The 24,681-nt window shown below is 40.1% G+C and overlaps 1 protein-coding gene and 1 long non-coding RNA gene across 51 annotated transcripts in view; one reads left to right on the forward strand and one right to left on the reverse strand.

Annotated features, from left to right (window-relative positions):
- The first annotated feature begins 594 nt into the window (after positions 1-594).
- On the forward strand, positions 595-1,846 carry LOC141375153 (uncharacterized). Its single transcript, XR_012382745.1, has 2 exons — positions 595-711; positions 1,179-1,846. It is a non-coding gene; the product is annotated as an uncharacterized lncRNA (long non-coding RNA).
- ank2b (ankyrin 2b, neuronal) overlaps positions 1,744-24,681 on the reverse strand; it is a 245,000-nt gene continuing 222,062 nt past the window's right edge. For 22 of the 50 annotated variants that reach the window (XM_073906471.1, XM_073906470.1, XM_073906469.1 and 19 more), the window contains 6 exons: positions 16,586-16,675; positions 16,316-16,399; positions 14,231-14,395; positions 7,860-8,048; positions 7,594-7,685; positions 1,744-3,178 (listed from right to left, as the gene is read on the reverse strand). In XM_073906471.1, the coding sequence (XP_073762572.1) occupies positions 2,950-3,178; positions 7,594-7,685; positions 7,860-8,048; positions 14,231-14,395; positions 16,316-16,399; positions 16,586-16,675 (849 nt within the window). In that variant the 3' untranslated portion in view covers positions 1,744-2,949. The remainder of the gene's footprint in view (positions 3,179-7,593; positions 7,686-7,859; positions 8,049-14,230; positions 14,396-16,315; positions 16,400-16,585; positions 16,676-24,681) is intronic. The other 28 variants (XM_073906502.1, XM_073906503.1, XM_073906479.1 and 25 more) reach the window with 3 other exon arrangements.

A 24,681-nucleotide genomic window follows, 5' to 3' on the forward strand; every position in this document is an offset into this window, starting at 1 on the left:
GAGGTTTGAACCAGCGACCTTCTTGCTGTGAGGCGACAGCACTACCTACTGCGACAATATATTATATTATATTATGTTATATTAGTTTGTTCTAGTATATTGTTTTAACTGCTTTAATTTTGTTTCGTTGTTGTTTACCATATCTCATTAGATGTGACCTGCATCACAATTGAGACGTCATGGTGGTGCAGTTGGTCGCCTCACAGCAAGCAAGAAGGTCACTGGTTCGAGCCTCGGCTGGGTCAGTTGGCTTTTCTGTGTGGAGTTTGCATGTTCTCCCCATGTTGGTGTAGGTTTCCTCCTGGTGCTTCGTTTTCCCCCCACAAGTCCAAAGACATGCACCATAGGTGAATTGGGTAAGCTAAATTGGCCTTAGTGTATGTGTGTGAACAAGTGTGTATGGGTGTTTCCCATTACTGGGTTGCAGTTGGAAGGGCATCCGCTGCATAAAACATGCTGGATAAGTTGGTGGTTCATTTTTGGTGTGGCAACCCCAGAATAATAAAGGGACTAAGCCAAAAAGAAAATGAATGAATAAAATCACACTTTCTTATCAGGATAATCCTGTTTTTTTTTTTTTTTTTTTTTTTTTTTATCAAATAGATACCAATCTGAGTTCAAGTTTTAAATAACCCAAATGGCAAGTTTAATGCAAGTTAAAAATAAGATTGGTTTAGATCAGGGGTGGGCAAACTCGGTCCTGGAGGGCCGGTGTCCTGCAGAGTTTAGCTCCAACACTAATCAAACACACCTGAACATGCTAATAAGTGTCTTCAATATCAACAGAAATCTATTGACCTTATTCTCCGCAGACGAGCGGGCGCTGCCATTTGAATCTTTTTGGCACGAGACTTCCGGTCTCATTCACTTACATTCATTTTTAGACATTAAAAACTGCTCGTTTCGCTGTTTGATGTTGCAAACTGATATTTCCTTGTTATATTATTCTACTTGGTCTGTATAGTCATGCAAACATTTGTTTGTAGAGCAAGTAGTTTGACCGTTTTTTGCCGTTTATTATTCCTTGTCATTTCTCCCATAGGCGACTGAAACAGAAGTTCTAAGACAATCGCGAAATCAGGCGCACTTCCGCATTTTAGAATAAAGTCAATAAGGTTGGAGCTAAACTGTGCAGGACACCGGCCCTCCAGGACTGAGTTTGTCCACCCCTGGTTTAGATGTTCTGATCTTAATTCAAAATCCCTCTGTTACTTTAAAAAAAAAAAAACATTTTCAAGATTTTATTTAATCCGTGATCCAAATCCCCCTGGATTACTTTTAAAAAACTGTGCCCTGATGAAAATAAATTAGGAGTGAGTACATTTTTACCATTTCTACAATTTCTGGACATATTACACACCAGTGTTCAAACACCATTTCAAGAGTTCCCACTTAGATATGCTTGGCATTTATAGCAGGTTTGGCATGCATCCTGAGCTCGGAGATATTTGAGCACAGGGCTCCCCCCCAATCAATAAAGGGGATACGAGATCAGGTAGGTCTCAATAGCTCCCCCTTTAGAAAGGGGAGAAAAAGGAGGAGATGGGGTGGAAGGGGGGATTCTTCCAAAATGAAGATAGAGCAATGAGAAAGTGATCCATTTATATTAAGCTAGGATCACTCTGATTGGATTATTACTGATTACGGATGAGTGGCCAGCAGTGCTCAATCATATCACATGCTGCTCTCGAAATTAGTTTATGAAACTTCACGTAAAAGAATTTCAAAGAAAATAAGGTCATAGTAGAGATTAACATTTTGTTTTTTATTTTACATCATTGCAACAGCAGAGGAAAACAAACCAACAAAAAAAAAAAAAAAACTGCCATTCTTTATTGACTGGCCCTCTGTTCTACTGTTAGCGCCTAGAGGAGCATCACAAAAAGGGAAATGATACAAGTCAAGCCCACGAGCACAGCTTTGAAGGGGGATTCAATTATTTGTGAATTCAATTCAGCCATACTTAAAAAAATACAGAAAATGGGATTGACTTAAAAACATTCATTTAAAACAAACAAACAAAAAAAACATTCATTGAAATGACTTTCCAATAAACACAGACATCGTTGCATTGTCACAGAGGAGATCTGAACACACGCACACACACATACATACTCTGTACAGTACATAATGTCTCATCAATTTTGTAGTACAGTAACAGCAAAACTAACAGGTTGATGATGGACAAAGTAATGACAGCATTCTTAGCGAACGTATGAAAAAACAAGCAGTTCGGCAATTTAAAACTGAGAAAGTCTTAATCAGAGTACAAACCATTCAGAAGCATTCTGGGATTAGGAAAGACTACAGCATGATATTTATTCATTGTTTTCAATAGCCAGTATAAATACATAGCCAGTTATTTCAGATATCTGATCGCTTGCACTTGATTAACTGCGGTTACAAACTCACATGCCCCAAAGATATTTTGTTGATATTTGATCAGGTCAGTGGTGAGATTTTAAGCAAATAATCTGACATGTTTATTTTTTATTACAGCAGTTCATTGATGCAGTTGTACAGCGGTTATAGGAGATGGAGGAGTATATGACTGTGTTTTTAACATTCTCTCTCAAAGTCCATTATGTACAAATGTAGCATCCAAACTGACCCATTTTTTAGTATTATGTTTAGTTCTGCTTCTACAATACGACACGGCAACCAATATGACACGCACGCACTCAAAAAACAAAAGAAAGAAAAGAAAACATCAATGTTTCATACGATTCACTCAGCAATTCAGAAGAACACTATCTTTGGTCACAAAATGAGAAAAACAAACAAAGACATTCAGCCATGAAGCATTTTAAATGTTTCCATTATTTGCAAAGAATGAGCAATAAATAATAACAATGATGATCAGGAAGATAAAATGGCATCTGGTTGCCGAGCGAAGGATAAATTCTTGTGTTTTAAAAAAGGCTACAGACAGGTTTGCAGAATATTGTATCAAGCGTCTGGTCTTCCAGCAGGTGGAGGTTGTGGTTTGTCCTGCTGTCCTGCGGGTGGATGTGGCTCTGGCGTACAGTAGCGCTGGAGCAGCTGATGCAGGTGCTGCTGCAGGTCATCGGGTCGCAGGCTTTCCGCCGTGTCCTCCAGTCGTTCTAGGTGGGTTTGTTTGGCCTCTCCATCCTTCACTACTGTCCGCTTCTGAGTGCGCGTCTTATGCATGCGGGTCCTACAAATCAACAGATTACAATTACTAAAAACTCTGAATATTTTTGAAAAAAATTATATAGTCAAAAATAGAAAAAAATCAGATTAGTGACACTCTCCAAACATTAAATGCACTGACACACAGTGTTGTGGTGGGGTAGCTGCAGTTCACTTGTGACCCGGGATTACAAAACCAGTCAGAAGTGTACATTTAAAAAAAAAAAGTATGAATACATAAGATTTCCATTTATGTGTGGTTTATTAGGATGAAAGAAATTTTTGACAGAGATACTGAAAATGTGAAATATGGAATCTGAGGGTTTAAAATCTAAATACTAAAGACTAATTGCCTTTAAAGTGACATGTCTAAATACTAATTGCCTTTAAAGTGGTCCAGATTAAGCTCTTAGTATATTACTAATCAAAAATTACGTTTTGATATATCTACAGGTGACGCAGTGGCAAGTAGGTAGTGCTGTCGCCTCACAGCAAGAAGGTCGCTGGGTTGCTGGTTCGAACCTCGGCTGAGTTGTTGTTTCTGTATGGAGTTTGCATGTTCTCCCTGCGTTCGCGTGGGTTTCCTCCTGGGGCTCTGGTTTCCCCCATAGTCCAAAGACATGCGGTACAGGTGAATTGGGTAGGCTAAATTGTCCTTAGTGTATGAGTGCGTGTGTGGATATTTCCCAGAGATGGGTTGCGGCTGAAAGGGCATCCGCTGCGTAAAAACGTGCTGGATAAGTTGGCAGTTCATTCTGCTGTGGTGACCCTGGATTAATAAAGGGAATAATCCGACAAGAAAATGAATGAATGATATATCTACAGAAGGAAAATGAAAAAGTCTTCATGGTACAAGATTTTCACTTAATATTCAAATATTTGTTTATAGAGGAATGAACCGCCAACTATTCCTGCATTTTACAAAGTGGATGCCCATCCAGTCACCCATACACACTCATTAACAAACACTCATAGACAATGCCATTTTAGTTTATTCATTTCCCCTATAGGGCATGTCTTTGAACTGTGGGGGAACCGGAGCACCCAGAGGAAACCCACACCAACATGGGGAGTACATGCAAACTCCACACAGAAATGCCAACTGACCCAACCGGGACTCGAACAAGCAACTTTCTTGCTGTGAGGCAACAGTGCTAACCACTGAGATGCCCTATTTATAATATATCTGGCATCAAAAGAAAATCAACAAATGTTTACTGTTGAAAAAAATTTTTGGCTATTCCCACAAATTTGCAAGAGCAACTTGTGGTCCAGGGTCAAGCTCAGCTACTTATGAAACCATGTAGCTGTCCCAGTAGCTAGCTACTTTTCCCAGCAAGAGTAGAGCATCTGCAGTACATTCAGTGAAGATGCCATTATCTAAAGCAGCACAGCATCAGCTTACAATATAACATCCAGCACAGTGCTTAATTTGAGCCAGATCTTGTCCGCATCTTGTTCCGAAAAATGTCAGCTATTTGTGTTTTGCCTTTTGCTATTTATTTTAATGAATCTGGCATTAAGTTGTGTGTGGTGAATACCTGCAGGTATGTGTGTGTGAGAGAGAGAGAAAGAGAATGTGAATGAGTGCAAGCGGAGGCTATGTGGATTGTATGTGCGCGCAGATACACATGATGGTAGTCACCATCCGCAAGTTAAAGCAAAAGTCACGTTTAACTATTGACCCTCAACGATATATTCAGCCAAATAGTTTTATTGTGTTTACAATCACTCTTGTTGGTTGGTGATTAAGAAGATGAAACTGAACCCCTGGATCAGGACAGCACGAGATAGAAGCAAAGCGATCTCAAGTCAGCCAGAAAACATGATAAAAGAATGGTAACTGACGCCTTTTCTCAAAGATTAGATTGAGAGAGTCATTTAATGAATTTTTTCAATTGACACATAATCAGGACCGTGCTGCTCTGATACTGTTCAAGCCGCCCTCTGCTGGCTGCAGATGTAAGACATAGGTCCATGCCGCCCCTAGAAAGTGATGTGGTCAGAAATATAATGCTCTTTTTTTGTGCTGTCACTGTTTAATGATGTCATGTTCTGGGAAAACTTAAATAATTTGGTGCACGTCGGTCAAGGCAACTTTTATTTCCTGGTCTTTTTACGGGAATTATTCAATTACAAATTACTTGTATGTTAATTACAGTTTCCATATTTTGTAATTCTTTTTCCATTTATTTAAGCTTCTTGAGTGTATTATGGGAGCTGTATCTTTTTCTTCCTACAACTTTGGATGGTAAAAAGTTTCAAAAAGAAATTCTATTGACATATTTAATAGTTTGATGTGATATATTGCCTGAGTTGGTATAGTAAATTATGACCAAGCAATAAACTGGCAATAAACATTGTTCGCTGATCAAAGTTGATCTTTGAATAAAAGTCTCTAAATAATAAAAATTAAAATAAAGTAACTTCTTAAAGTGTCATAGACAACATTTGAAAAGACAGAAGTCTCTCAGATAATATCTTGTTTTCTTCTGGGATTAGAACATGATGCAGGTGAGTGCAGGTGAGTTTTTTCATTGTGGGGTGAATTAACTCTTTAAAATATTATTTCATATTAATACTTAAGTCAGAGCAGATCTGACAGTCACTTTAAAGTTCACCTCTGTAGTAATGGGAAGTGTCGAACATTCACAAAGATCTTTTGTCTTTAAATCCAACTGGAAAGAAGTATTGAGAGGGTGGAGCTTTATAACACTTTATAATAACTACACACTATGATTAATTTACTAAGCATTTGCATAGTGAATTCATTATTTGTTAAGCATTAACTCTACATTTATGTGTGTTAGTAAGCAGTTTATAACTAAAGTTACAAATGCTGTATTGTTGACTTACAACCACATTTAAAATGTGCTTAATAATTGTACTTTCATACTTTGTTAATGATTTGTTTTTCATTACTAAATTAAGTATTGCATTATTTACAAACCATTTGTATTTAAGAGTAGTTGGTGGTTTTTAAGGTCATTCAGAATGAGTTAGTAAATGATTAATAAACTATTAAAATGAATGTCTATATATCTTATTATTCAGACGTAATGGTTACTATGTATGTAAATAAATGGTTTATTACCTCAACTTTCATTTACCTCAGTTTCGTGACCTAATCTAAAGTGAGGACCATTTATGCTTTATAAATCCCTATAAATGACAATTAAAGTCTCAGTATCAAATGAACAATAATCTTTCCTATCTTATCTAAAAAGTAAAATTGCTGTTAAGTTTAAACATTGCTCAATGACAAGAGTGTCAAAATACAACATCAAATAGGATAAAACAACAACAATATAATAATTAAACATTAAAATAGGATGCAATGTTTAAACTGTTTAGTCATTTTATTTTAGATAAAGTTGCAAAAATGTATTTTTCATTTGAAGTACAGTTTAATTTGTGTATCTTCAAACGATTTCCTTGTTTAGAATTTAACTGAGCCTTTAGTTGCCATTCATAAGAGATTTATAAAGCATAAATAGTCCTCACTTTAGATCAGGTCACTGGATTAAGATGAGGTATTAAAGCATTTATTAACATACAAATTAACTATTAATAAATGCCTAAATAATAAGAATTATAAATGTTCATTTTATTGGTTTACATATCATTTACTATCTCATTCTGAATGATCTTTAAAAAAAAAAACAACCAACTATGCTTAAATAACTTTTTTGTAAATAATGCAACACTTAATTTAGTACAGAAAAATAAACCATTAGTAGTATGAAGGTACAATTATTAAGCACAATATAAATGTGGTTATAAGTTGAGAATAAAGCATTTGTAGCTGCAGTTATAAACTGCTTACTAATGTTTATTAATGTAGAGTTATTGATTAACAGATAATGCATTCACTATTTGCTAATGCTTAATAAATGGTTCCTAGTGTGTAGTTATTCTAACGTGTTACCGAGCTTTCTTTTTGAGAATCTTTCTCTCTTACTTGCAGTAAGAGAAGTGTGGTTAAGAATGTTGTGGCTGAAGCCATCAAACTGATGTCAACAAATCAGGATTGCCACTATAAAACATGGAAGCAAAGGGTCAGACTTTTCTATCAGATAAGTTAAATAACCGCTTCCAAAAAAGCTTGTCATATTTGTACTTGGGGAAAAGGCAACATATTGGCAAATAGCCAGATTAATACTGGAACAGGTTAGTAAACTGACATACTTTAATTTAGAAGAGCACAAAATCTTGTTTGGCTTTAAGCACAAGCATGCCTCTACAATGATCTCCACAGGCTCTCATTTATAATGCTAAGTTTCTATTGTAGAATCAATTTTTAGTCAAATTGAAAACACATGCTGTGGATAAAGAGCAACTGTTGCAGCTTTGGTGGATTGAGTATTAATAACTGCTCTTTTATTATCACACCATTCACCTAATCAACTACATTATAAACTGACATGCCATTGTCCAGACCTTCTGACCACTGATCCATCCTCTTTCACCGTCTCTTTCTCAACTAAATGAGGCAGAAGCACTTTCTCAAAGCCTTCTACATAACTCAAAGCCTAGACATATGAGAGAAATACAACTGAGCCAAGAACAAAATTCAAGACATGTAATACTACCCGAGCACTAGTGCACACATACTATATATTTTATACAAATTACTCTGAATCAAATGGTATCTGAATAACAGCCATAAGATACAATTGCATTAGATAAGAAACAAAAATGTAGACCTTTTCAAAGTCGTCTTTGGCTGATGGGAGATCAGATGAGAGAGAAGGGTCTCCGATGAGTTTTTCCATTCGATCACCTTGCACTACCATGGTTTTGACAACCTTGCTGACCTTCCGACCTTGAACAGGCTCTTCTTCAAATTTAGATGATGTCGCCCCAGCATAAGAGAGAGGTTCAGAGAAGGTCACCTGAAATGCAAAGACATGATTTTACTGTAATTTACCATACACTGTCAAATAACGTGCATCAGCATAGTGAGATTTCAAAGCATACTCCATTTAATACTATGGGGAACACAGATGCTCAACCACTAGGAAAAAAATTAACGAAACTTATAACCACACCTTTTTGATCACTATTGGAATTGTATACGTTTTCTACTTGAAAAAACTTGATGATCGATGAAAACCAAAAGCATTTTTTAAAATATCTTGTTTGTGTTCCAAACTAGATTAACATGACCATGATTAACAGAAGATTTTTTATTTATATTTTCTTGGAGAAGTTTCCCTGGACTACCACTGTGCTGTATGTCTGTAAACATACCAAACAAATAAAAAAGCTGATAACTGATACAAACTAAGGTGCAATCAGATTTCTACAGCATGTCTTTGCCCTACCCCTTTACCATAATCCTCCAGTACACCTGTTAACATGAAAGGGTAGGAGTATCTCGATACTCTTTTGGTTTAATGGGTGCCAGATAACCCTTCAAACAAAGGGTTGTTTGGGACCACACTACAAATTAAGATGTATGAAACATTTCTGTAAATACACCAGGTACAGCAGCAACATGGCTGTCCAAGCGAGCAAGGAGACCTACAAATGTAAAACAAAAAAAAGCCAATCATTATTTTTACTATAAAGCATCATCTGATTTTATTACATTTATAAAGACATTCTGTCACATCCGTCAGTGACCACCTGTGGGCGTTGTAGTGCATCAGGACTCAGATAGCACTACAGCGTCCCAGAAGGACTAAATTTCCATACATTCTTTCGTGCACACATCCGGTCTGTCATCTACACTGATTGCAATCACAGCTGTCTCTGTCTTACTGTTGATTATCTGGACTATTTATACAACCATTCCATCTCTGTTTGTCATCGCGTCGTTTGTCTTCCTTGTCGTTCTTGTCCCCAGTTCTAGTAAGTCTTGCATACTGAGTTTCTTGATCTTGTTCTTGTATTTTTTGCTAAAGTCTAGTTTGTAGAGTTATTGTTCCCCTTCGGTTGGGGAACTTCAGTGCCATAGAGTGGATTGATTGAAATCCACAAAATGGGAGGATTCGGTTCAGAAGCCGCTTGTCTGAAAGAGTATTGAACGGGCCAATGAATGCAATGAATTGGCAGCGTAAGCTTGCACAGGTGTACTTCATTGCCAATTATCCCAGCATATAAGCACAACTGGAGCAAGCAGACGCCATCCTTTTCGCTTCAGAGACTTTCTGATCGAGTCGTTGAGGGTTCCTCCTGCTGTGACCAGCGATTCTGAGCGAACGAGAGCATTCTCCCCGTCCAGAGTGTGTACACGCAGCGGCAGACGGTCGAGCTGGGTTTTTCCCTTGCCTGGCGTTCTTTGGGTCCGGTCCTCCAGAGCGGTGCGTATAAAGTTGCAAACTTCACAGAAAGAGCAACACAGTCGTCCAGCACGTCCTTTTCAGGACAGCGCTCCGACTGTGCGTTTCTGGATGCGGTGGTTTCCTGTCCTCGGATGATGGGCACGAGCACTGCGTTGCATGTCTGGGGGGTCCAGCATGTTAATGCGCTGCTCGCGGGCAGTTCATGTCATCATTGCGATGCCATGACTGTTGCGCAGTAAAGATCGCGGCTAGCCTTTGCAAAAGGGCGAACCACCCCAGTTTTCCCCTGCTCTGCAGCGGGCACTCGGGCAGATCTGAGGGTTTCAGCGAGAGATAATCCGTCGCCCACGGGCCCGCAGACCTCCCGCTCCTCTAAGTGCTCCATCCAAGCTTCGGGCGGGGGAAGCGATCCGTCTAACAGATGGTAGCGCTTACGCCCGATGACACCGGAGACCAGACGTCCACCGCGGCATCGGAGGGTGGGCTTTCATTGTCCGATGATGATCCAGACCCGCTCGCCCCCTTCGGGCTGATGAGCGCTGTCACTACGGATCCTGAAACGGACATGTTAGCCGTGCTTTCCTGGGCTGCTTCGGCCGTGGGTTGGAGATGGTTTGTCCCCCCGCTCCGCGGCCGGACCGACTAGAGGTGCGTTCCCTTCTTCCCTGAGGTGCACAGTAGGCTCACACGTTCTTATAAAGCACTTTTTTCTGCTCGTGCTGCGTGTCCCTCCACCCTAACCACTCTTGACGGTGGAACAGCCAGGGGGTATGTGGCGATTCCTCAGGTTGAGTGCGCGATGGCGGTAAATCTGCGGGGCGCCTCTTCTGGGCGGGGTCCGCCTCGTCTCCCATCCAAAGCCTGTAAGTTATCTACCTCCCTCGGAGCTAGAGCTTACATAGCTGCGGGCCAGGCTGCTTCCGCCTTGCATGCGATAGCCACCTACCAGCGCTACCAAGCGCAGGCGCTGGCCGAGCTGCACGAGGGTGGGATCTCTTCTCTCGGGCTGGAGCTGGACTCGGTCACCATGGCAGCGCGCCTCTCCGGAGAGCGCGCTCAGCTGATGCTGTACTATCTGAGAGAGCTCGACAGTAAAATACTGGTCCCACTGAAACTATTTCAGAGGCTCCTGGGGTATATGGCATCCGCAGCCGCTTCATGCCGCTCGGATTATTCTATGTGAGACCACTTCAGCACTGGCTTCACGATCGAGTCCCCAGACGCGCATGGCAAGCGCGCGCACACCGAGTCTCTGTTACTGCGCTGTGTCGCCGCGCCCTCAGCCCTTGGAGCGACCCCTCGTTCCTACAGGCCTGGGTGTCTCTAGAACAGGCGTCCAGTCTTGTTGTCGTTTCAGCAGACGCTTTTAACACGGGCTGGGGGGCTGTGCGTTGCGGGCATGCGGCTGCGGACCTGTGGAAAGGTACCCAGTTGCATTGGCATATCGCCTGGAGCTGTTGGCAGTGTTCCTCGCTCTCCACCGTTTTTTTCCGGTGCTGGAGCGGCAACACGTGCTGGTCAGGACGGACAGTACGGCGGCGGTGGCGTATATCAGCCGTATGGGGGGTATGCGCTCTCGCCGCATGTCTCAGCTCGCCCGCCGTCTACTCCTCTGGAGTCATCCGCGGCTGAAATCGCTGCACGCCATTCATATTTAGGCAAGCTCAACCTTGCAGCTGATGCGCTCTCACGGCAGCCTTACGTCCTGGAGAATGGAGACTCCACCCCGAGTCTGTTCAGCTGATATGGGCGCGATTCGGGGAAGCCCAGATCGATCTGTTGCTTCCCCCGAGATCGCTCATTGCCAGTTGTTCTTTCCCTGACCGAGTGCTCTCGGCACGGATGCACTGGCTTACAGCTGGCCTCGGGGCATGCGCAAATACGCGTTTCCCCCAGTGAGCCTGCTCGCGCAGTTACTGTGCAAGGTCAGGGAGGACGAGGAACAGGTTGCTGGTTGCGCCCCTCTGGCTCAACCGGACCTGGATGTCAGAGCTCTCCTTCGCGATAGCCCTCCCCTGGCAGTCCCTTCGAGAGAGCACCTACTCTCTCAGGGACAGGGCACCACCTGGCACCCTCGCCGATCTTTGGAGGTCATTAGACACGAGGAAGACTTAGGTAACCTCCGATTGCGGTGGCTAATACCGTCACTCGGGCTAGAGCCCCCTCCCCGAGCGCGCCTATGCCCTGAAGTGGAGTCTATTCACTGAATGGTGTGTCTCTAGCTGAGAAGACCCCCGTAATTTGCCAGATCAGCGTTGTGCTTTCTTTACGCCGAGAGAAGCTGGAGAGCAGGCTGTCGCCCTCCACACTCAAGGTTACGTGGCTGCCATCTCCGCTCTCATAACGCGGTGGCTGGCAGCACCGTGGGAACGCATAACCTCATCATCCGGTTCCTCAGGGGCGCTAAGCGAATTAATCCACCCCGCCCCCTCTCATGCCCTCTTAGGATCTCGCCCTCGCTTCAAGCCGCGTCAGATCCCTTCGATCCTCGACTCAGTATCTTTCTGTCCCTGAAGACAGCTCTGCTGGTCGCGTTGATATCGATTAGAGGGTCGGGGACCCGGAGGCATTTTTCGGTCAGTGACTCGTGCCTGTAATTGGGCTGGCTTTCTCTCACGTCCTGAGACCCCGCCCGCGATATGTGCCCAAGGTTCCTACACCTCCGTTTTAATACGAGGTAGTGAGCCTGCAAGCGCTGCCCTCGGAGGAGGCAGACCCAGCCCTTCTTTATTGTCCAGTTCGCGTTTTGCGTATTATCCGGACCGCACTCAGAGTTTAGATCATCTGAGCAGCTCTTCGTCTGTTATAGCGGTCGGCAGCAGGGAAGTGCCGAACCGAAATAAGTTCCCACTAGATTGTGGATGCCTTTCTTTCACTATCAGAGCCGAGATGAGCCGCGTTCCCCGAGAGCGCGTGCGCACTCCACTCAGAGCTTCGCATCCTCTCGAGTGCGCGCACGCGGCGCCCCTCTAACAGACATCTGTAGAGCTGCGGGCTGGGTGTCACCCAACACATTTGCAAGGTTTTACAATCTGCGAGTGGAGCCGGTTTCCTCAAGGGTATTAGGTAACCCTTGGTGATTGAGGAAACAATTCGGTAGGGTGTTGAAACACGTTTGCTGCGCCATTCTCCCTAACACGGAGGTACGTGCGCCTTTTTATCTGTCAGTAAAGTTCCCCGTCAGGTGAGCCCTGCAGATTCCTCCGTGGCCCCCAGCACTGACTCAGCGGAGGAGTCACTTGCTGGCCCACTACGTTGTAGGTCTGCCCGCTGGTCAGCCCGCGTTTTGGGTAAAGGTGCCTGCTATGCGTGATCCCCACTAGGCGATCCCATATGCTTATTCCGCCACGGTTAAGTCCCCCGCAAAACGTGACATTCATGTTTTACACTATTTCAAACTACATCATTTAATATAAGCTAAAACATTACAATTCTTGAGATTTTTTGGGGGACAATTTACTTGTTTTATGTTCAATTCACATGATTAAGTGAACTTAACTTAATGAATGAATTGTACCCAATGACAGTGTATCTAAAGGCAACAGAATAGGCCACCCTGCCAGGAGAGTCAAGTTGCAGGGATTTTGCATCTTACAGTGTAGGGTTGAAAAAAAAAAAAAACATCACATGCACACACACACACAAACACACACCCACTGGCATGTGCTTCAGCATGGGGTGCTTTGAGCACAAAACCCCAGAGAGCAGTGCACATCAGACAGTTTATTAAGGATGTACTACTAGATTATGTCTCACTAGTTGTTAAACGTTATATCTAATTAATCTTGTCTTTATCTAACGACTCTTTGGTCTTTTGATTCTATCAGTTAACTTGTCACAGCGTCAGTACACCGCTTCAATCTATCGATTTCACGCTTGTACTTAGTAATTTTAGCGAAAACCTCAGATACTGTTGGTTCCTGTTGGTTGTGCACCTTTTTTTACCAACCAAGTTTGTCTGCCTATTCATGCCAGAGTCCTGTGGAAAAAGTGCTTGACAGGCGGTAAATTGTATGTAACTCATCTTTATTTATTTAAGATTTAATTTTGGGTCAAACAAAGAGCACGCGCATCAGCTTGTTGATATGGTAGGCTACAAATTATTAATTAGTTATGAAGTAATTATTGATAATTAATTTACTGCTGCTTACAATGACGATGCCATCACAATGTTTCACATTAGACACCGTACGATGCCAAATTGTTCAACATCGCCCAACCGTATTACAGTGTCTGTCACAACTTTAATGTTGTTTTCTTGAGGTTACATTCATGAATTTGAGCACTGCTTAAATACAGTACATGCTTACACTACTGACAATCCACCAGTCATAACAGGGACACCTAATGTATTCAGGAGTCCTGAAAATGATGTTTTCTAAAATTCTAGTACAGAGCAACACACCTTTGCAAGGGATTACTGTTTAAGGCTACTGTGCTTGTGCTTTCTGGAATGACAACAGCAGATGACATATTGTATGATGTATGAACTAGCGACAAAATACATTATGATGACATGTGGAGGTTTAGTAATGGTTTCCTCCCTACCCCTTCACACTCTGTTTCAATGAACAAGGGAAAGGTGTGTGCATAGCCATAGGGATATACAATAGAATTGTGAATGAACTCAGTATGTGTGTTTTACTAATATTGTAGTTTAATTGTTCATTCTTTTTTCTTCTTAATTGTGTTATATGTGTTGAACTGTTACATGATTTAGGTAAAGTATATTAAGAGTAGCTGGTATGGAACAAGTAAATATGTCAAATTCAAAGAAGAATTCAAACCTCAGTCTGATCTCCTCCGCTCCGCACCACTGTCCTCTTCACCACTTTAGAGAAACTGTCAGCTTCGTCCACAGTGACAGCTTCCTGCTGCGGGCCCTCCAACATCACTTCCTCTCTCTCTACGCCATCTGCTGACACATACTTGCGGATAACTTTCCTTGTTATCTGTGAGGAGAAATTAGGCCAATGTTAAAATTGACAAAGGCAATCATGTAAACTTTACATTTGAGAAGAAAGTGTGCTATACTATCTTACTGCATATTTTATTAAATATCAGGAACTTTTTTTACATCTTAATGGCCCATGCACACTGCTTTTCATTCACATTTTCATTCCATTGTGGCCACACCAGATTAATAAGGGGACTAAGCGGAAAAGAGAATGAATGAATGAAGTTCATATAGAGTCATCTAATGTCAGCGTGGGATTTTGTGTGCTTACTCTGCTCAACACCTGAGTTTGTATGTAGAGAAATGGCTCGAAAAACGCTGACTATAAGCACAAACGAAAAGCGTCCCAGTGTGTTTGAGCCTTTACTCTGGTCAAGAACAACTCACTGAAACTGGAAGAGACCAATCAGAGTGTGATTTGTATAATACCATTAATTTTTATTTCTTTATTCATTTTTACTTTCAAAAGATTGCATTTAAATTCTGATTTATAAGGTAACTCATATTTCTTTCAGATATCACTAACGATTTTAATGGCAATTTATTAAAGAGAATATATAATTCATTATAAAAAACATATTTTGGTTTTGGGGGTCTCCAACAACAGGCTGATATGCATTCAAGGTTAAAAACACTTTCATTGTCTTTTAATATGCATTTTTTTTTGTACCCAGTTATCCCAACCACTCTCACATGATTTGTTTAGCGATTCATTTTTTTCCAAACCAAAGCGCAATGCTTATCTGTGCTGATTGTTCTATTGACCCAGTCTGTTGTGATTGGTTGACTGCGTTCAGCACCATGGCTTATCAACATTGTTGAAGTAGTCAGAGTGCAGAGTGTATGTGTGAGCCCAATGCAGGAGTACATTAAAGTAATGCAGTTAAACACCAGCATATTGATCTATTCTTAACCATAAGTAAAAACAATGACACACATTCAGTGTTAATCCACACAGTGGCAAAAGCTATTTTGAACCTTGATCCCCGTACGTGTGTAGGAACAGCTGACGGAGCCTTTATCTAGTTTGTAATGCCCACAAGGTCATCGGTGACATACAGGATGAATCCCATTACATCAGCGCTAAAACTTCATTTTTGACCATCTACTTTTCAGTCCTACATCCCGTCCAAACATATAGTTTATTAAATCCCCATGTACTTATCGAGATCTTGTCTGGTGATAAACAGATGTTAAAGTGGTCAGACTTGGTCCAACTTAAATATTACATTTATTGAAGAATAAAAGAACAGACCCTTATGACTAGAACAAATTAGTATATAAAAAGAAATATGATGAATAAAATGAATTTCCACCACACTGATCCATGAACTTTGTACTGATAAATTTCTGCTCTGACAATTTGCCATACATCATTAGTCTTTTCTGATCCTTCTTTTAACAAACGGCCTACAAATCCACCATTGCGGGGTTGATTATTGCATTAATCAGCATAATGTTCACTCAATGTTCACTCATCTTCAGTCATGATCAGTCTCACAGACACCCGCACTCTGTTAGCGTTTAAAGGGAAAGATGAATTAACATTTTACTGGATCCAGTACCTCAATATTGGTATTGTTTCGATTTGACATTGATACAAACAGGCAAAAAAACGGACTAATGACAAATCATTTAAAGGACTAGGAGTCGAAACTTTTATTTTAAAGATCTCAATTTTTAAACAAGATGTACTTTCAGATTTAAATCTCTGCTTGATGTTTTCATTCACTTAGAGCTGTGTTGTACACTTCATGGAATACACATAATAGGGCTCTTTAACAAATAAGTTTTCCACAGCAGCATTCTTACATTTTATTTCCAACTGTACCAATCAAGTTATTGTAATACGAGTGCAATATACTGTAAAAATATATATATTGGTTTTAAGACATGAAAAACTTGAAACTTTTACCTTTTTGACCACCATGTTTCCATATTCGTCAGTGTATTGCTCTTCTGTCACTGTCTGAGGAGGAATTTCAGGCATGTCGTCACCCTATAAAAGACAACCAACAACAAATTTAAAATACAGTAAAATTACTTTGTAAAAATACTTTGTTGTAATGAGTGAGACCCAATGTGTCTTTACTGAGAGCCATTCATTATTAGTTCATGTTTTCTTTCATAATACCAACAAAAAAAAAAAAAGGGCTCAATGACACTCGCAAAACAGGTACAGTACCTGAATTACAACTCTGCGCCGCACCACCCTGGTGGTCAACACCTCTTCCTCTGAACTATCAGACAGCAAACCTAGCTCCTCAGCTATTTCCTGAGAGTAGCAAAGATGCATTGTTTTCGCAATTACTGTCATGGATCTCATGTTCTTGCATGTCACACCATGCAAAGCCGATGTACTCAGAAAGTTTCTTTTACCTTTTTATATAAAAACTGTTCTGTCATGACAACTCTTGGAGAGATTTAGTATGGTGATGAATATAGCTGCTTCCCAAATGGCAAACTATGCACTATGCACTAAGTAATTATGCATTTACACACTCAACAGCATATGATATGTATGTAGTGTTATCCCAAATTGAACACTAATAGTTTTTTACTAAGCAGAAATTAAAACCGTTTTTCTGATGATTGATGGTTGAAAAATTAGTCAAACAAATGACCAAACTACCAAATAATACTTGAGTATAACTGCATTCACTATCGAGAGGGGGTATAATCACTCTTGTAGAAGAAATGTGCTTTCATAATCCAAAATAAAATATTTTACTGATACTTGAATAAGTGCATCATTTGGGTAATTAAAGCACACTTATTATTTTTAGAGCTTTCAGTGTAAACATACTACTTATGTATGTGATTTGGGACGCACCTTGTGTATATGCAATCTTGATATGTTTGGTCTTGGTGGCATACTGTAGATCTGCTACTGATTAAATTATTGGTGCAAAGCAAGTATTGAGACTTGCTACAGTCAGTATATTCACATTGTCAGAAAAAACAGTTTAACACTCTGCCATTGCAAACATAACATACAGTAAATATAACCGTCATTGCAGATCTAAGCATAGGTGGAGTTGGGGCTGAAGAGGGACAGAAAGTTGCAGATTGCTAGTGCAAATGACACTGAGGTACTCTAATGTTGAAGAGCAAGCTCATTTGCTGATGACGTGACAGCAACCAATCACTTGCACTATTTGTTTAATAGGGTTGTAGGCAGATTGCAAAGGACCTAATTGCATGCCCATAGAGTTTCATGACAAAAACTTTGTATTGATTTTAAGCACTGCTTTAGCATTCCAACATTTGCATTTCAAGACTTCACACTTAGCTATTGTTTGATAAAATTTGCAGATTTGGCATGCTGTTCCAGGAGAGAACCCTGAGCTTGGAGATGAACCCAGGGCTCCCGCCTGGTCATGTAGCATTACAGGGGGTCTGAGATCAGGTAGGTCTCGAGAGTGCACCCTGGTAGGGTTGTAACAATATACCGGTATGACGGTCTACCACGATTTGAACGTGCACGATTATCATACCATGAACAATTGCATATCAACGGTTTTAACCCTTAAAGACCGAGACAGCCGCCCGCGGCTAAAAATAAGTATTGCTCTTAAATGTTTAATAACTTTTGATCCGCTGATCCGATTCATACAATTCAAAGATTGGCATAAAGAAGAGAATGTCAGCTTTCCAGTGCTGTATCACATAACATATCACATCACATAACATGCAGACTTTCAGAAGCTCCGGAATCAGTGCGATTACGTCATCAAAATTTGACAACGCTGATTTGACAAAGAAACGCTCGTCACTGTGTCTCCTGACAAACCAGACATGATACATTGATGCATTGTCCCTCCTCCATGCCCAGATTGGTTCAAACTCGCTATATTACAACCAATAAGCACAGGTTTCGCTTTTGTTTGTGGACCAACAGTGAGCTTTTTGAACAACACGGAATGAGAGATAGGCATACATTTATGCGCGGCTAAATAAAACGCAAAAAAAAAAGTTTTGCATGAAATAATTCTCATACTAAGTACTTTTGCATGCACAGCAGCACAGAAACATGACAAAACAGTGACACAGCAAAGACGAACTGCTGCTCTTGCTGTTTTCAAAAGACGCAAATGAAGGTGCAGCTGTTTGTCTGCATTGCAGACAACCATATCCAAATCCATATCCACAGACAACCATATCCATGCTGGCACATAAAACCTAAGGATGGTCCATATTGAATCTAGTTTCATTATGTAACTATTTATAGTATAGTAAATATTTATATCTATTTTTTTACTGAGGATTTGCACCATGTTTATTTGGACTTTATTTGGACTTTGACACATTATTTATTATTTTCTTATTTTTTTATTTGTTCATTGTAAGTAGTGTTGTTTATATTAACTGAAAATATATTATTTGGAAAAAGTTAAATTTGCTTCACTGTTTTATTATTTTGTAACATTTGTAACATACCGTATACCGCAAAACCGTCAAACCGTGGTATTGTTTTAGACGATTATCATACCGTAAAAAATTCATACCGTTACAACCCTACACCCTGGTAAAAGAGGAAAGGGGGAGATGGGGGGATGGTGGAATTCTTCAAAACGAAGATAAGGAAGGTAGGATGAATTGGTTTATTTATTCGAGGCTAGAAATCATCTAACTGGTTTAGCAATGATATCTGATTGGACTAGCAACGATTATTGAGACCAGCCGTGATCAATCATAACACATGCTCCTCTCGAAAATAGTTTGTAAAATTTCATTTGGAGCAATTTATTGCAATGCAAAAAATGCTGATGAATAAAGTGAAAAGCAGGAAATTAAATCCAACCAACATCGTGCACATAAAACTAGTTAAAAAGGAGAAAAGTTATTGTCACATTACTGTATATCAAGTTCTTTAAGTTACCGTGAGGTGCACATATTTGTATCAATGTATGTTTAGCTTGTTAGCACTAAAAAGTTTTAAAATGTTTATTAGATTACAATTTAGCTTGTTAGCACAGTCCTCCGACCCAAAAACAAAAAGCGAAGGCAACTGTTTTACTCATGCTAATGGCTTACCCTCCCTAGAGAGTCATCATCGTCATCATACTGTACTTCCTCCATTGGAGGTAACTCTTCAGCAAAGGGACGCTCACCTAAATAATCATAAGGGAAAGCCTTCTCCTCAGCACTCTCACCAGTAAATTCATCCTCTGGTTCTAAAATTATGGGTAAGTCCTCACTGCTCCATGATAAGGGCCGATCCTCTTTTTTAAGCTGGGTGAACTCTTTAAGTTTAGTGATGCCTGTCAGATATTCAGGGCTACTTGATACAGATGGAAGTTCTTCAAAATGGTAAATTGCTTGAGGAACATCTAAAAGTTCTGGTGATCCCACTTCTTGTTCAGATGTATCAGAAAACGTTTGGCGACAATCGAAAAACTCAGCATCTGACTCAGTGCTATCGGCATGAATGGGTCTTGCTCTGGCCTTGAGACTGAGACTGTAAAATGGAGAGTCAACATCTAAAACTGAAGTAGCTCCTAATTGCAACTGGTCATCTTTCAGTTTTGTCGGCATCTCAGCAACTGAATAAGCTCCAGGAATGGCCAAACTTGATTCGTATGTTGGCAATGTATGTTCACATTTGATGACAGATAAGTCAGTTTTTGACATCTGACTGCTTGCTGGTGGTGTCTTCACAGATGAAAGCACATTTTTGTCATCGGGTGATTGAATACGCAAACTAAATGGAAATGAAATTCGATTTAATTCAACTCTTCTGTGAGAGTCTTTTGGATGAAACTGAAAAGGATTTACTTTTTGCAATGCACTTGGTGCTTTAGGTTGTTGAGATGATGAACCAGGAGTGGAATTGAGGACCTCCAAATCAAAGACTGGTTGAAATCTTTTCTGCTCTGGAATACTGGAGACTTGTGTGGTCAGATGCGACTCTTGTGACGATTCACTTGTCTGCAAGGATGCTAATAACTGAGGCTTTAAGGTTCTTGAAATAGATGATTTATTTATTTTGCTTAGACTTAAATCTCCCTTCACTTGAGGCTCTAAATGAGTGTCCTTTGGGATATCCTGTGCAGAACAAAGGGAATTAAAACTGTTCTTCTTCTCATTTAATTACACCAAACACAAACTATTTTCTTGCATGGTAAGTCTGAGCAGATGCTTTTACTTCCAAAGCAAAATATGGATTTTAGTTTGTCTAATGTTGATTCAAACATGCAATAAAGAATAAAACTTATTTAATTCCTAAAGTTAGATACGAAAGCCACTGGGGTGAATTAGTAATACTTTACACTGTTCATAAGTTGTCCATTTAGTCTTGATTTGTTAGTAGATCAAACAGATCTAGTAGATAAACTAAAAAATTATATATGTTTCAGGGTAGATCTGACACTGCATTCTCATTGGTTAACAACACACAGAATTCACATCTGCATGCTCGAAATCTTACCACTTTGTTTGAGTCTTCTGAGATTTGTTGTCTTGAATCATGTCCTAGATCATCTTTTTGTTGCTTTGGATATTCCATTTGTTTCTTTTCATCATTTTCCATTATGTGGCTTTCACTTGCTTCTTTATTTGCAAATGAGCCTGCTGCTGTGATTACATCCCTTTCTTCACAGCAAATAATTGTCTTTGTTACAGTTTTTGTGTCCTTTTTTGCTTGGCCTGAGGCTATTTCATTAGATGAGTATGGTTTTAGTCCATCATCGACCGAACACTCAATATTACTTAAAATAGATGAAATAGATTGAAGCCCCTCTTTATCGGGCCGAGACTCGATTTGTACTGTGCATTTTTCAAATGTCACTAGATTCAGCAAAGCAGAATCATTTTTATTTGCAGACAGAAGTTTCTCATCAATATCAGAAAGTGGCAAATCACACAAATTGTCATAAAACTCTTCTGAATCAGATTCAATAATCATTGATTCAGGAGATTCAGGCAGATCAAGTGTCTCAAAAACTAAAGGTTCTGGAGTAACAGATTCAGTTAGTTCTGTTAGTAATGTTGCTGCTTCAGGTGATGGGTTTCGCAATTCTGTTTCAGAACAGAACATCTGAGGTGATAAAGACCTAGAATCTGTGTCCGAAATATCAGAGATAGATGATAAAGGCCTGTTTTCAGACATAGTCCATTGCGGAAGTGGATAAACAGATGAGAATGATTCAGGGTAACATGAGTCCATATCCAAACTTTGATCATTACACACTGAAGTGGAAAATGGATTGACCATGAGTGTGTGCTGGTTGGTTGGAACTGGTGATGTTGTTGAGTATTCAGGTACAGGTGAATCAGGTGAAAGACTCTGAAATTCATTAACTGAGAATGCCGAATCAGGAGATGAGGGTCGACTTTCAGATAAAATCTCTGGACATGGTAATGAAAGTTTGTGCTCAGGAATTGGTGATTCAGGAGATAGCGGTCTGAACTCATTCATGGATGTGTATGATTCTGGTGAAGAGGCTCTATTATCTGAACTGACCAATACACATTCATATGAAGTTGTAGAATAAAAGAAAGAATCTGTGGGAAATGCTTGACTTGTCGAAAATAAATCAAAGGATTCTGGTTCCAACTGTGATCCTTCTTGTGACTGCAGAGAGCTGGTATCAAGAGACAAAGATGATTTATCGCTAAAAGATTTACTATTATTGGGGATTTCAGAACTATGTTGATCAGTGCATTGATCATTTATCTTTATTTCAGTGAATGTCTTAACAGCCTCCTTTTTACCTCCAGCATACTCAAACACACCTGACTTTGGACAGAATGTTTCACCTTTATATTGAGGATCATACAAATGAGACATAAATGCTAAGGGAACAGCTTTGTACACAAGCTTATAACGAGGGTCTATTCTCACAGGCTTTTGTAATGACAGATATAGTACAGTTTCAGATATGTCCCATATTTCTTGGGCAAATGGTTGTTGGCTGTTGTCAACAGTCTGGTTGTGTTCTATTTCTAAATTACTTTGATCCACAGGAGATATTTTACCTGACTCAGGAGAAGAGCCTCTATTTTCAGTCCATGTATTATCCTCAGCTGCAAAGCTTGCCATGTCATATTCTATATCAGATACAATTGATTCTAGGGAGGATGATTTGTATGTGACATCTTCACACACATATGACTTAAAGTCAGATATAAGTGAGTCTGGTGATAATGGTGTTCGTTCATTCAGTGATATGATTGATTCAGGTGAGGCAGGTCTTGGGTCACTAGCTTGAGGTGCAAAAACCCAAAGCTCAATGTCTGTCTCTGATGTTAATGACTCACACGACTCTGATCGCAATACATTTATTGTGGATTTTTTATGTTCCAAAAATTGTGGAACTGGGAAGTCTGGAGGTAATGGTCTACACTCCTCAATATCTGTACAAGGAGTTATTGGTCTGTATTCAGCTTCTAAGTCAGGGGAGAGTGGTTTGTGCTCAATTTCTGACGTTGCTGATTCAGGAGAGTCAGGTCTTTGCTCTGTTCTAAAGTCCGCCAGATAGAATTCATATTCGACATCCAAAGAAACTGGAGAAGTTGGTTGAGAATCTGACTCTGGTATGATACATGTGTAGGTAAATGATGTGAACTCGGGAACAGGTGAATCAGGAGATAGATGTCTGTTTTCATTAACTGGTGAAATTGATTCAGGGGAGGACAATCTATGATCAGTCAGTGAGTCATGAAACACTTCTGTGCAAATATCAGTTTCTGATAATGTTGACTGAGGGGATGACGACATGCAACCTGTTATCATTGTTGGCTCAATCTGAGAAGTATAGTACTGAATTATTGGAGAATCTGACATGGGAATAGGTGAATCAGGGGAGAGAGATCTGCCTTCTAAAGTTAAAACAATCAGTTCATGTTCCTCCTCTGACAACTCAGACTCTGAGGACACGAAACCCGATGAAAACCTACAACCTGGAACTTGTTCTGGGTAATATGGTATAGGTGAGTCTAAACATCGACATTCATACATGGACTCTGGAGAGGAACCTCTAGTAAACTCTTCAAAAGAAGGTTCATATTCTGTTGTCTCTGAGCACAGTGATTGAGGTGAAGATGATCCATGTTCTAACACTGGTAAAGTAATCTGGGGTAATAATACACTGAATTGGGGTACAGGTGAGTCAGACGCAAGTTTTGTATCCCCAGTTTCTGATATTATAGATTCTGGAGAGTCGGGTCTTTGTTCTAAAATAAATTCAGTTTGACAAAGATTGTTTTCATCATCTAAACTATCTAAATCAGGGGAAGCTGGGCAGGATACTATCTGTGGCATGATAAATATGTGTGCAGATGGTGCATAGTCAGTAAAAGGTGAATCAGGGGAGAGTTTTCTGTGTTCATTAATAGATGTAATTGACTCACAAGAACATCTTCTAAGATTAATCAACTCATCAAACACATCGGAATGCATATCTATATCTGACAGTAAAGATTCAGGAGATGAGGATCTATAGCCTGTTGAAAGAACTGATTCAAAGGTTGCTGAAAAATACTGTGGTATAGGTGAGTCTTGTCTGATCTCGATATCTGATATTATAGATTGAGGAGAGTCTGCCCTTTGCTCTGAATCAAGGTCAAATTGACACAAGCTGTTTTCAACATCCAAAGTGACTGATTCTGGAGAGGTTGTGCGGGAACCTTTAGGTGGCATGATAAATGTGTGTATAGCTGGTGTAAAATCAGGAACAGGTGAATCAGGGGAGAGAGGTCTGTTTTCATTGATTGATGTGATTGACTCAGATGAGGAACTTCTAATGTTAATCATCAAGTCATCAAATGCAGTTGTCTCCATTTCTATTTCTGACAATAGTGATTCAGGGGATACTGATATGTAACCTGTAACATCACTTGGTTCAAATGAAAAGCTATGTATCTGAGGTATTGGAGAATCAGGTGATAAAGATTTAAAGTCATAATTTTCTTCATTTATAGATTCTGCCGATTCTGATGTAGAGTCTAGGATGAATACATTTAATTCACATTCCTCCTCTGAAAATACAGATTCAAGGGAGGAGGACCAATATTCTTTTAAAGAAACTGATTCGAAAAGAGCTGGGAAATATTGTGGTGTAGGTGAGTCTGGAGATAGAGGCCTATATTCATTCAATGATCCATTTGACTGTGGAGAAAACCCTCTAATGTCTTTTAAAAGCATTGCAGATTCAGGTGACATGGGTTTCCATTCAGGCAAGGAGTCTGGGGAAAGTGGTCTTGTGTCAGTATCTGATAAAACTGAATCAGGTGAGTCTGGTCGATATTCGAATGTCATCAATTCTTCAAGGAAAGTTT

This window comes from Danio rerio, chromosome 7 (genome assembly GCF_049306965.1).
Source record: "Danio rerio strain Tuebingen ecotype United States chromosome 7, GRCz12tu, whole genome shotgun sequence".
Taxonomy (NCBI): domain Eukaryota; kingdom Metazoa; phylum Chordata; class Actinopteri; order Cypriniformes; family Danionidae; genus Danio; species Danio rerio.